The sequence below is a fragment of the Buteo buteo genome, chromosome 5, assembly GCF_964188355.1.
Source record: "Buteo buteo chromosome 5, bButBut1.hap1.1, whole genome shotgun sequence".
NCBI classification, from domain to species: Eukaryota; Metazoa; Chordata; class Aves; order Accipitriformes; family Accipitridae; genus Buteo; species Buteo buteo.
Window position 1 is genome coordinate 40,926,976 of NC_134175.1, and position 13,040 is coordinate 40,940,015.

General features: G+C 41.0%; 1 protein-coding gene across 12 annotated transcripts in view; it reads right to left on the reverse strand.

The window, feature by feature from the left end:
• The window catches only part of CLASP1 (cytoplasmic linker associated protein 1), a 186,335-nt gene that overhangs the window by 108,077 nt on the left and 65,218 nt on the right, over positions 1 to 13,040 (reverse strand). The window contains exon 9 of one of the 12 annotated variants that reach the window (XM_075028777.1): positions 7,645 to 7,653. The exons of the other annotated variants lie outside the window; for them this stretch is intronic. Within the exon in view, the coding sequence (XP_074884878.1) occupies positions 7,645 to 7,653 (9 nt within the window). The remainder of the gene's footprint in view (positions 1 to 7,644; positions 7,654 to 13,040) is intronic. 12 annotated transcript variants of the gene reach the window in all.

Here is a 13,040-nt window from a genome sequence, read left to right on the forward strand (position 1 = left end):
TAAAACAAAAGATAGATCTAAGCTCCTTCATCCACATTCCTCCCCCATAAACAAACATCATTATTAGGTACAGCAAATAAAAGCAGTCATATTCAGGAGGAGTGGGTAAAAAGGTAGAGTCAAGACATTGCTGAAACTTTCATTCCTTTTGACATTAATGACTTTAGACTACTAAATACGATATTCCTATTTCAGAGGCAATGTGAAACCCTGAGCAAGCAGGGGGGACTCTAAAGTGCTACAAAGAAAAAAACCGTTTCTCTCAAAGAGCTTACAATATAAATAATGCAGTCAGAGCATAGTTAAAAATAATTACTGTTACTCAGACTTTATATATAGGAAAAATAAGCACAAAGATCCTCCTCCCTTTCTTTTAAAAAAAGGACAGTTGAAGAAATGCAAGCACCTGTGTTCTAATCAGTCTAACAATCCTACCTAACCTGTCCTTATTAGGCTTCCATTAATGGTGCTATTCACTTTCTCCCCACAGCTCAGCATCCTTTTTCAACCATCCTCAGGTCTCTGCACCTAGGTAAAACTTAAGCCTGCCCTCAGCCATCCAAAATTTTCTGCCATGACTGAAAGCTGGTCCCAAATGGGACTCAGTAATTGACTTTGATGACACAGGTGGTCATTTGAGTTCTTTAGTAACCATCCTGTTTTCCTCTATATATTGTGTGCACAGCAGAAAACTTCCACTGCTGTTACATCCATGAAAGAATGATGAAAGAAATCAGTTTCCCCACATAAAGTTACTTACTGCATCAAATACAAAGATCAGTCAGGATCAATTAGGAAATCAGAATTAGAAAAATGTGGTGTGACAGACCAGTAAAATCTTGATTCATCTGACCTGAATTCTACCAGTTCCTCTACTGTATCTCCTATTATACTTGACTCTAACCCTGAGACCACCTTACCCACAAGGAAAGCTACACAAAGGGACTAAGCACAGGGTAATTTTGACCTTAGTCACTTGGTTTAAGTCAAAGTTCAGAACTTGGTAAGAGGTGGTGGAACGTATGAATAAACATATTTACAAACAGGCAAGAGATCTCCTCTGGTTCAAGGGCAAAGTCTGTCAAGTAAAAACGAAGGATGAATTTGCCTCAGGACTCAGACCCACAATCAAATTATTGCTGCTTAACAAGTTATAAGACACCAGCTGAGCCACAGTAACAGCCCTTGTGCTGCTCTTAAGCTACAGCAAATGCAAGGTAGCTTTAACTTAGCCCTAAAGAAAGAAAGTTAATTTAACTTAGCCCTAAAGAAAGTTAAGCCAAGCAGAACCATTCACATTTACCACAAAGAATACAAACATTAATCACAACCTAGTTAAACATCTTACTCTGGATATAACCATTACAGACTTTACAAAACAAATACTGACCTAAATGGAATTGGAGACATTAAAATTCAAAGAAGTTCCCATGCAAAAGCTGGAAACACTGATTGCAGAGAAAGCCTGCCTTAGCCATTTTCACCACTACTGGGGAAAAACAAACAACAAAAACCTACCAAAAAAAAAATCAAAAAACCCAACCAAAAAAACCCAAAACCTCAAAACACCCCCAAAAAAACCCCAACAACAAAGTCACTCATCTTTCTTTAGCAGTACCACCTTCCCAAATGTGATTCTGTCAACTCAGAGTAGCTGATGTGGAACAAGATTCAGACAAGGTAGTGAGTACTGCTGGTTCAAGTCCTGCCATCCTTCCTCATTCAGAAGAGACACTGAAATCATTAAGTGAGGCAACATGAACAGCAAATGTTGGCATTTATGAAACTAAACAACCCAGATCTGAACAGCCTTAAGGAATCTCAAATCTATGCAGATGCAAAGAAAACCTCCATCCCAGTCTCACAGGTTAAACACAACTGATTTCCATCTATATAGATCTCTGGTTTCACACAGGCACACTTGCCTCCATGCAAGACTTGAAAGGAGTCAACAAGTCAAAACCAAAAAGAAAACACTTCATTAATATATGGAATAATTTTCTAAACAACTTGAGATCTCTCCTCTCCCTAAGGCATGTCTGGCTGACACAGCCATTTTGTACATCTGTGACCCTGAAAGATCACTGCATTGATAATTCAAATGGACAAATTAGATAGCAGCTTCTTCCCCTTGCACTGATTTGTCTACCCTGTAGAGCACCACTTCCCTTCATGCATGACATTTACACTTTATTCCTAAATTGCAAGCTGTAAAGTGTAGTCCATATAAAGACTCAGCTCCTAGAAACAAGCTGTCCCCTTTTCAACAGGCTGCTCATGATGTAAGCAGAAGTCACCAGGAGAACCACAGACTCCATTACACCACTGTGTTTCTGCTTTGTTAAATACTGTGTCAAATAATAAAGAAAATCACAAATATACATGTTAAGATGAACAGTTCTTACTTTTATTTCAGTTCTAGGACGTACAATTCACCCTAAAGCTTAAACTCATAAACCGTAAAAAACTTACATGGATTTTTACTACTTGCCTAAAACATAGAGAATACCTAACGCAGTAAAATCTTTCTTGTCAAGTGCCAACTTGTTCCAGCATCACCTACGCAGACCCCACACCCTGGCAACTTTTCCTGCCAACTACGAGGAGTCTACCAGGAAATGAAGCCTATGAGGTTATTCTCTCCATTTGGCTGCCACCTGGCACCATCCGTCCACATTCTAAATTTGCTGGCTAATTTGGAGTGGGGTGGAATTTTTTTTTTGAGAAAGGGGGGAAAACAGTCATCAGATAAAGGCAGGACACTCAACCAAGTGATATTTACTGCCAGCACAGCAGTTATTTTTGGTCTCGCTGTGGTCAAGCAATGCACGTAACTAGGTAACCAGTACAGAGCTTAATATGATACTTGATGTACATTGCCCGAGTTAGTTTTGGGAGATGGAAATTGGCTCTGGAAAGAACAAAGGAGAGGAAAACATATTAAGTTTCTACAACACACAGGGAAGCTGGGATAGGGAGTAGAGAAGGGAAGACAGAAATCAGTGCAAAACACATATAACGAGACTTCATGAGTCGTGTGCTTTGTGAGCCATCCTGGGAACTGGCACATGTGTCTCATTTGTCATATCAACCCATATCATGCTCAAAAAGGAAATAACAGGCATCCCTTTCAGTCCAGTAATTCAATTAAATACTTTCTAGTGACTGAAGTCATGATTCCTTATCCTCCATTATTATAAACTCACTTCATACAGTTTGATGCTAAAAGTAAAAAATTATTAAAACAATATCATACCCAAGAAATATTTCAAGTGTCTAATAATCCCACTAAGAATGCCTTCTTGGTTGATATTTTGTAAATCGCTAGACACAGGTTCAAATCCTAGGATAACTATCTAGGATGAATCAAGGATGACCGATTTAAACCTTGCTCCTGTGCAGACACATTATGGCATGTACCTCAATGCATGAAGACCTTCTGGACAGGCCTCCAAACCTTTAGAACAATCTGCTCTATAGGACTTACAAGACTGAAGACCTTTGTATTCAGGGGAGTGTGGGAGAACAGGCAGAGAAATCAAGGTAAAGTAGATTCAAAATACTGTAATATCCTACCAGTTAGGAACAGAAGAGACCACATGAGGAACCAACTGCAAAACCAAGTAGGACAACATTTGAGCATAAGTCCTAATCAGGAGTGACAATAGAAACTAATAGATTACTTCAATCCTAAACAGGCTTCTTTCAAAGTTGTTCAGCAAATTAAAATAAATAAGGCTAAGTCTGAGACACTTCTATCTTGGAAACTCTGTAACAGGTCCCCAGGTTGAGATAATGGTCTTCAACTACTTACTGGGCCTTTTTCAGTGCAGTAGCACTGATGAAATCTTTCCCAGAACCCAGGTTTACCATAGGTGATGAATGGGAAGAAGAGATTTGTTTTCCAAGGTTACTATGAAGATAATCATCCCAGCATAAACAGCTCCAGCCATCAGGCCACAGAGAGGACAGGCGAGATCTGAGGGAAGAAAAGCTCTTTCAAGCATCTTTGAAATCAAAGACAGGAGCATGCTGCTTCCTCATGTTTGCATCATTTCCTATAGCCCCATTTTTATTGATTCCTTATTTTTAGATTATTTTGTTGTCATCTTCCCCTCACTTCACATTCTTATACAGGAGAAAAGGCATGACTCAGAGCAGAGGAGGTGCAGAAGAGCATTCTCTCTGTTCCACAAGAAGTAAAAATGGATGTATTTTCTTCAGAAGGGTGAGCTCATCCAGTGACCCCCCTGCAGATTCTCAAATACTTGAAGCTCTGTAATACACCTGTGTACTGTATGGCAAAAAAAGCCCAAGTTCAAGGTTATTAAGGGCACTTTGTGTCTCATGCGCTAAGGCACCCAGAGGCAACTAGGAATTACATTCCAGTGCAGAAACAAAAGAGAACGATACATGTCAAAATTAAAATCTTCGATTTTAAACACATTTCATTTCAGATACAGGAGCACGCCTCGAGTCAGAGGTACAAACATTACAAGGATGCACGATGACTAAGATGGTTTGAGTCTGCTTTCTAGCATTAATATTTAAAAATTAATTGAAAGACCTTTTGAAATACAACTGGTTCTTTTACACCTATCAAAAAGGAGTACATAAGTTGGGGATAATTAAAAATAAAGTTGTTCAAAATGAAATATGTTTTACACAGTAAAACCTAATGAGGAAAGTAATGGTCCTTGTATATCATTCATTTCACAATAGCCTCTCACTTGGATGTGCAAAGCTATACACTTGTATTACATACAAGTGTGTGTATATATATATTTGGTGGTTTGTATTTATTATTTGTACTACTTGGTGTAGCAACATCAAGAATCCAGGTGACACCAAGACTTTCCTTCTACTAGCCGAAAGAGACACTGAAGCCAATCCTCAAATTACAACAACTAGTTACAGACTTCATCTGAGTTTCAATTCTGAACCTTCAACTTCTGGGCTTACTCATCTGGGTTTTCACAGTGACCCACAGCCTTACAAGTACATCTGTCCCAAAGCACATGCAACTTCAACCAGTTGTAAAAAACTGTTTGAGACAAGAGACTTACTGGTTCTACTTACTCATTCACCAAGTAAAAGGAACTTGACAAGCAAGTAATTTCTTTTTAAAAATATAATAATGCTGCTGAGCAACAGTCATATTCTAGACTGTTATGCGTTTGCTTTACATTTTCACAAATCAGAAGCAGAAGGAATGACCATGTCAGTGTTATGTCACATGTAACTAAGTGTTAATACTCACTTTGACACGCAGGATTACTATCTGTTGGCACGTTAAAAAATGCTCAGAAACTCCATGACTCAAACACTATAGGGTATGAAAGTGGCAATAGCACAGAGGAGGTGTGAAAGTGGAGGCAGATGAGAGTACCAAATTAGTAAGTTTTTATTATTAGCAGCGGTTTCCAGGCATTGCTTCGACTATCTGAAGAATCAGTATGAAGAACTAACACTAAAAAAAATTAGCATGAACAATTGACTATAGTCTATAAAGATGTGAACTGAAGGAAAACAGTGTATCAGTAGTAGCATATCAGAAAATGTCAGCAGACTGACTGCATTGCTGAAGAAAAGGCCACATAAATCTTTTTCCACCCAATTCACTAATTTTCAGCACGCAACATAGGCTGCTGGTGCCTTGTTTAACCACAAATAACAGGGAGCACTCATAGGGCACTGCCATCTGTCAACAGCTGTTCCTGAAAAACAAACACAGGGTGCAAGCTAGCAGTTAGCAGCACCCTGCCTCCAGAAACAGCCAAAACTCAGAAACAGGAATAAAATTTGTGGGAAAATAATTGTCCTGGTTTCAGCTGGTATAGTGCTGTATTTTTGAGTTAGGTATGAGAAGCATGTTGATAACACACTGATGTTTTCAGTTGTTGCTAAGCAGTGTTTGGAGTAAGTCAAGGATTTTTCAGCTTCTCATGCCCAGACAGCAAGAAGGCTGGAGGGGCACAAGAAGTTGGGAGGGGACACAGCCGGGACAGCTGACCCAAACTGGCCAACAGGGTATTCCATACCATGGGATGTCATGCCCGGTATATAAACTGGGGGGAGGGGGGGGCAGGAGGATCACCCCTCAGGAACTAACTGGGCATCAATCAGCAGGTGGTGAGCAATGGCATTATGCATCATTTGTATATTCCAATCCTTTTATTATTACTATTTTCATTTTATTAGTGTTATCATTATTAGTTTCTTCCTTTCTGTTCTATTAAACCATTCTTATCTCAACCCACAAGTTTTACTTCTTTTCCCAATTTTCTCTCCCATACCACTGCGTGGGGGGGAAGTGAGAGGCCGCATGGTGCTTAGTTGCTGGCTGGGGTTAAACCATGACAATAATGTCTTCTCAAATCCCTAAACCCAAATTCTGTGCTCAACGTGTAGATAAACCTTCGGCATTTCTGGAGAAGGCAAGCACCAGTTACAGCTTGAGGGGTCTGCTGGACCACTTTGTTCTTTTTGCAAGCATGAGTACTGAAGTCCTGTATATTTTGCAGTACACCAGAAGTAAAAGACTTCTGTCTAGGGATAATTATTCTACATATGTGGCAAAGTGCTTTACCATCTATGACTCTATTCAGAGAGAAAGTTTAGGGCCTCCCAGAACATGACAGCAGGATCAGCCTGGTTCATCTGAGGCTTGCAAGTCAACCACTTGGGTCATTGAGCCATCTGAATCACTCACCTCCATTACAGAGCACTTTGTTTCCAAGTAGCAATAGTTATTATTTTGTCCAGACTGGAACTGAATGGCTTAGTTATACAATGTCTGTTGACTATTTGTTCTGCCGTGGCAGCCTGAAGCAATCAGTGACCAGCAGCATGCTGGTTCACTGGATATTGTGCACAGCCCACCAGTTCCTTAGATGTTGCCAAATCCTGAATACGTGCTCAGGAGCCACTAGCCAGCCAGGGAAACAAGCTTTGAACCATTAGCCTGCATATTAACCAGCACCTGGGGGGCTTTCAGTCCAGCTAAGCTAACTCAATTGAGCTAAAAAGATGAAACTACACTCACGCTGCCCCACTGGTGAGGGTCTCTTCTTGGCATTATTTAGTTTGAAGGAAAGGGTCTGTGAAGGGATGAAGAGACCTTTGACTCCTGGCACTATGGAGAGAGGAATCCATAAGTCTTTTATGGAATTAAGGCATGTCCTACGTTTTAACTTCTCCATACATGTCCCATGCTCGTTTAGGCTCCACACCTAACAAGAATGGCTCCTTAACAATAAGTGACTGAAAGGTGAACAAGCACCTTGCTAGAATGGAAAAAAAACCTAAATTAATCTCACCACAAAGTAAAAAAGGGGACTGAACCAAGGAGTTTCAACTTTCTAAATGAAAACTTTGAACTAAAAGCAATGACAACAAAGCAGCCTCAAGCCTGTCCAAGTCTCACTCCTGCAAACACACCATCATGCTGGCAAATCATCTGGTTCTCTTTAGCAACCATCTGTGCTTGCCTTCACTTAAAGAAGAATTAGCAAACAGAGGAATTGGCACACATGAAGCACAGCACGTGACAGACAACTATAGATTCACTTTCAGCTTTGCTCCAGAGACTGAAAGCAAGTAAGATCTGGTGTTTTAAGTGGGAAACATGAATTTCAATGCCACCTTTACATACTGGCACTCATAAGAAGTCAATGCTTCAACAGCATCATTTTGAACTGTTTGCCTTGCCTTCTTTCCCATGCACAGCTTCATGGGTCCCTACTATTGCATTGCCTCCACTTTACAACCTGGAGACTGAATTGATGAAGCCTTCACTGCAAAGCAGAACAGAGGAGGTGGGCTGGAGAACTTCCATTCCCTCTTTGGTTTATAGTAGTTTTGTGTTTAGCTTTTAAATATTAGAACCAGGTTCCTACTGATTCCTGCTAGCATCTGGAAAACCCCTCCCACTGACACAAAGAACCACTGATAATTACTGCATGGAACATGGGTGGGCTTGTTGGGGTGGAGGGGTGGTTCTTAGTCACCTAGATTACATTTAAACCAGGCTTACTTCACTTTCATTTGCAAATGTTATGAGGGAAGAGGGTCAAAAAAACTTTACTTTGTCACATAGATAAAAAAACCACATTCAAACATGAGTTAAAAGAAACATTTAGTTTTTCCATATGGGGAACTGGAACACAAAGCTCAGCCAGCAAAATAAAGCTTACCATTACAAGTAAAGGTTCAGAAAACTTCTAAAAACAGTATTTTGAAGAACAGCATGAAGATTAAATGGAAGAAAACATATTCTCACCTACTCATTTGTAGCAAGCTGCTCCTCAGATAAACAATTAGAATACATCCACATTTAAATATCAAGCTTTAAGTTCTTAACATTAAAAACAAAGAATAATCTGCATCTTAACTCTTCACTAAATATGCCCATGTGCAACTTGACAGTCACACTGATGACAGACCAATAAAGCTAGAATAAAGTATTCGCATCAGTTCTGGTATAACACCAAATCAGCAGAGGAGGTACATTAAATGATACACACTGCCATTTATAGAAGTGCCTCTGTTGTGGCTTGCAGCTATTTCATGCTGACATCAGGTTGTGTTGTTAGCTGAGGTCACATTTTCTTCTGTCTTTAGCCCTGTTACCGCTCTTGATAAACTGAAGTGTTCAGCAACAGACAAACACACCATCTCAAATGACACTGGCAATCTTTGTCTTTAGCTTACTAACATACACAGCTATTGAAGTACTGAGAAAAAAAAAAAGGATAATTTGGAGTTCTTAGATAACTACTGCCTCCTATTGAAGGAAAAATAAAATCATAGAATAATTTAGGTTGGAAGGGACCTCTGGACGTCAAGTGATCCAACCTCCTTCCCAAAGCAGGGCTAACAAAGCTATATTGCTCAGGGCCTCATCCAGCCAAGCTTTATAAGTCTCCATGTATGGAGATCCTCTGGGCAACCTGTTACAGTATTTCACTCACCATCCTCGGTGAAAAAACTATAAGCCCATGGAAAAAATGCACATAGGGCTGTCCCCTCAGTCCCTGTAGTATGTGAACTACTGGACCTTGCATAAAACCAACTGAAAATCTCTTGCTGGAAAAGGTCTTACTTCCAATTTGGAGGTTTTCTGAAATTAGTGGTCTATGTGTTATAGGTACAGAAAAGTAAATTTCTAGCCCAAAAATTAAAGGATGAGCTGCTCACCACAGTCTTTCATGGTATTTGAACTGTGTGCCGTTTTACAGAAATCCCTACCATGCCATAAAGAAGCAGAGATCACCTGCTTTCAAAAACAGCTGGTACGGTCATCATCGGCCAAGGGTGCAGAGCACTATCAAACATTGCTCAGGTATATTCTCACCTCACACTGGTAGCATACAGCATTTTCTAGGGCATGTAAAACATGCTGGTTTAGACAGCCCTGTGATCCAGCCTTCCCACGCAGAAGCAGGTGGAAAGCACTGAACCATTTCCTTGTGCACACACCGGAGCCCCAGCAGGGAATGTCCCGCTGTAGCTGATGGAGTGCCCTGCTGCTTTGTACAAAACACATTGTTCCCCACAGTTGTCAAGCAATCACCTGTCCCCACCAAGAGTTTCAAACAAAATACTAAGTTTTAAAACCTATTTTTAATGCTGCCAAGCTAGATAAAATAAAGGCTTCACGTTTATCTAAAACTACTCCATGGTACCTTGCAGAGTCCACCTCTGCCACAAAACTCCCCAGTACCCCAGTTATCCCTACCGCATCTCCCACACTCTCAGGCAACAGAGTGCCCAGATCTGCTTACACCACACTGCTATAAACAAGAATTAGTTTGGACAAAAATAGGGACAAGAGTGCTTTAGAGCCCATGATAATAAATAGGCTTCAGGGAGCAACATGAAGGGGAGCAGCAAGCAAGGAGCACAATGTGCATATGCAAGACCCAGCCCAGTCTCAGATCCTTGGAGAAAGCCCACTGTAGCCAAGATCCAGCGCATCGTAAAACAAAACAAAAAAAAAAGAGAGACATTTGCAGAAAGCACTAGAGACAAGTATGGAGCTTCTTAAGGGGGAGGGGACAGAGCATAAGTTTCAGTGGGCTAGTGCATAAACATTTTGCCTGTGGAACCTTGGGATCAGATCTTATTTAAGTCTCCAGTGAAAAGGAGCGTGATTGTCTCTCCACATCACAGAAGCTCCGTGTGATTAGAAGTCTCTGCAGATTCAGCTCCTGCCCAGCACAGAGCTCAAACAGCAGGAGCATAAATCGGAGCTGAAGTGCGCTGGCAGAGCTGCAGCAGGAAAGAAGCGTGCCCAGCCCTGCTGCTCCAGGGCTGGCTCCAGGACTGCCCCCACTCCCTCCTACTCACAAGCAAGAGCTGGGGAGGTCAGGGGGAGAAATATAAATGATCAAGAACAAAGTTAGACCCATTCTTCATAAAGCAGACCTAATTAGAAATGTCAGGTCTCATTATGAGCCAGAGCTCCACTAAACAGGAGTGCCATTACTCCAGAGAGATACATGTGGAAGACATGCATCATTTCTTAAAGATGTACGGATCTTCCCTCTACCCACATCACACCCAAAGGGAACAGTCTCATTACATGGGGGTGGAGGCAGCACCCATGCTATGAGCCAATGCCAACTGCATAAAGAAAACACTAGGAGAAGCAGTGCCAACACTATTTCATGCATAAAACTTCTACTTCCCCCTTCCCTCTGAAAGACTAGGAGCAATCATGCCTAAAACACCCATACAAGGCTATTACAACATAGTCAACTAGCAGTTTACAAAGGACCCTGTTCGTTTCCCACTGAAATCATTAGAAAGAGTCCATTAACATCAAAGGGAGCAGATGCAGACAAAAAATAGTGTAAATTTATCTTTCCTACCTCTGCATATAAGCATCCAAAACTCTCTATCAAACCACTATCCATCCTGGTCTTCAATGAAGTCCAGATATGTTTCATATTCATTGGACATTAGTGTCTGCATCTAATACCAGAAACTTCCATGTCAAGCATCTAAAGGACTTTCAGGGTGCCCTGACAAGCCCTGAAGGAAGGCGGGACGGGTCTGCCACAGGAAAAGGAGCAGGTCTGGAAATGTAGTTGCTATAGGTTTTGCCATTCTCGAGAAAAGCAGTTCAGGTGACACTGTACAGCAAATGAAGGTAATTACTTCTTCCTCTACAGTGCATTGTCTGTGCTAAAATTTACCTGCCTTGACTCTGAAGGCCAACCGCAAAGAAGCAGCCATTAGCAGTTTTCCTCATGAAGATTTGGCTGCAATGAGCTCGCTGCAGGCTACATGTAGGGTGTAAACCAAGCCAGGATTATTCAGGGCTGTCTGCAATTTGGGGCTTCTAGGGGAATAAACAAGAAAGAAGCAAACTGCTTTGCACAATGCAACAAAAGGATTCCTTTGACAGAGCAGCAGGGCAGAATTAATTCCTTCAGCAGGCAGAAGAAACCCAGTCATTATACAGTATTTGCTGTCTTAATACTACAAAAATGGGACGCTTTTACTTATTATAGCTTGGGTTTGTTGTATTTCACATCAGTATATCTGAGCTACAAACAAAATACTTCAGCCAAACATAATGAAGGAAGACGGCAATGTAATGTCAGGCCAGGGCCAAGTACAGACAATGCATTAACTGTACTTCCCACTGGCATGACAAACCAGCACTTGTCCACTCCTGCATTTAGAAAAAAGGTCCTCTTCATGCCACCAACTCACATGGCTGTAAACTGCAGTTATTGTTCTACCACTGTATGTTAAAACTGGATACACCATCTGTATTAGTAAGTCTTCCTCAGAAATGGACTTGGTAGTCTAATCTCATCCAGCCTAAAGTCAATGATTTGAATATGAAAAAGTGACTAGATATGAGAAGACCTTCAAGCCTGCAAGCATTTACTCCTAGGTTCTTTAGAAATCAACCAAGTGCTCTTCAGTCTAGACACTTGAACAAAATCTCATGGTTACGGAAGCTGCAGCTACTGTCATTACACTATACATAGACTGTTCTGCAAGGGCAGGGATGCTCTTTGTCACCAACAGGACAAACACGCATGTCTCGTACTTTTATTGCCCCTAAAAGCCTGTCCTGTAGTTCACCAATTACCTTAGGGCAAGTACTGTCCTCAGAGGCTGCTAATAAAAGCAGCTAAACTCAGTTCACTTGTTACATGCTCAACCTGAAAACAAATCTCATCAAATAAATGAGCAGCAGCAGCACAGGAATTCAAAGTGCTCCATAAGAGGTGCAGGAAATTTCATCTCTCCCCCAAGCAGTCTTTGGCCATTGCTGAGGCTGCTGATTAAGGACAGCAACTTCATTCTAAATGGGACAGTGATTCTATATAAAAACAGCCCAGAGCATTTACTTGAAGTATCAGGAGACTACTCTCAAGAACCCAGCACCCTGCCAACATACAAAAAGGGGGAAGGAAGATCCCCACCCCTCCACCGCTTTTTGCGGAGACTGAACTGTTTGTGAGCCTCAGGCAGTTTCCTATATCAAGAACAGTTTTGTAGTTCTTTCCATAGCAGCAGAAAGCATGTGATACCTTCACTTGTGCTCACTGAAGTACTTTACTGTGCTTCCCCAACAAGTGTTGAAGCCAGAGTGTGGGAAATACATAAACAAACACAAGCCAAATAAGCTTCATTAATCTGCAGAATATACAAATATGGGATACTTTTTACTCACACCAGGTTGCCCTTAGCATGCCAGCCTTCCTTTAAAATATTTGACTAATTTGTACTCCCATCTCTCAGACAATTGTTGAGAATTAAAAGGCTGACTTAATAATCACTGCTACATTTACAGTGATCAATATGTGTGTGCACGCACATGCATGCGTATGAACCACCCTATTGATAAATTTGCCCTTGGAAGATGCTGCATACAATAAATGACAAAGCTAACAGATCAAAAACATGACATTTGGAGTTAGTCCTTTCAGGTGAAAACGTCACCAGAGTTAATATTGCTCTAGTCTTGACGCCTTAACTCTTTGACAAAAAAAATCTACAAAGGAGACCCAACT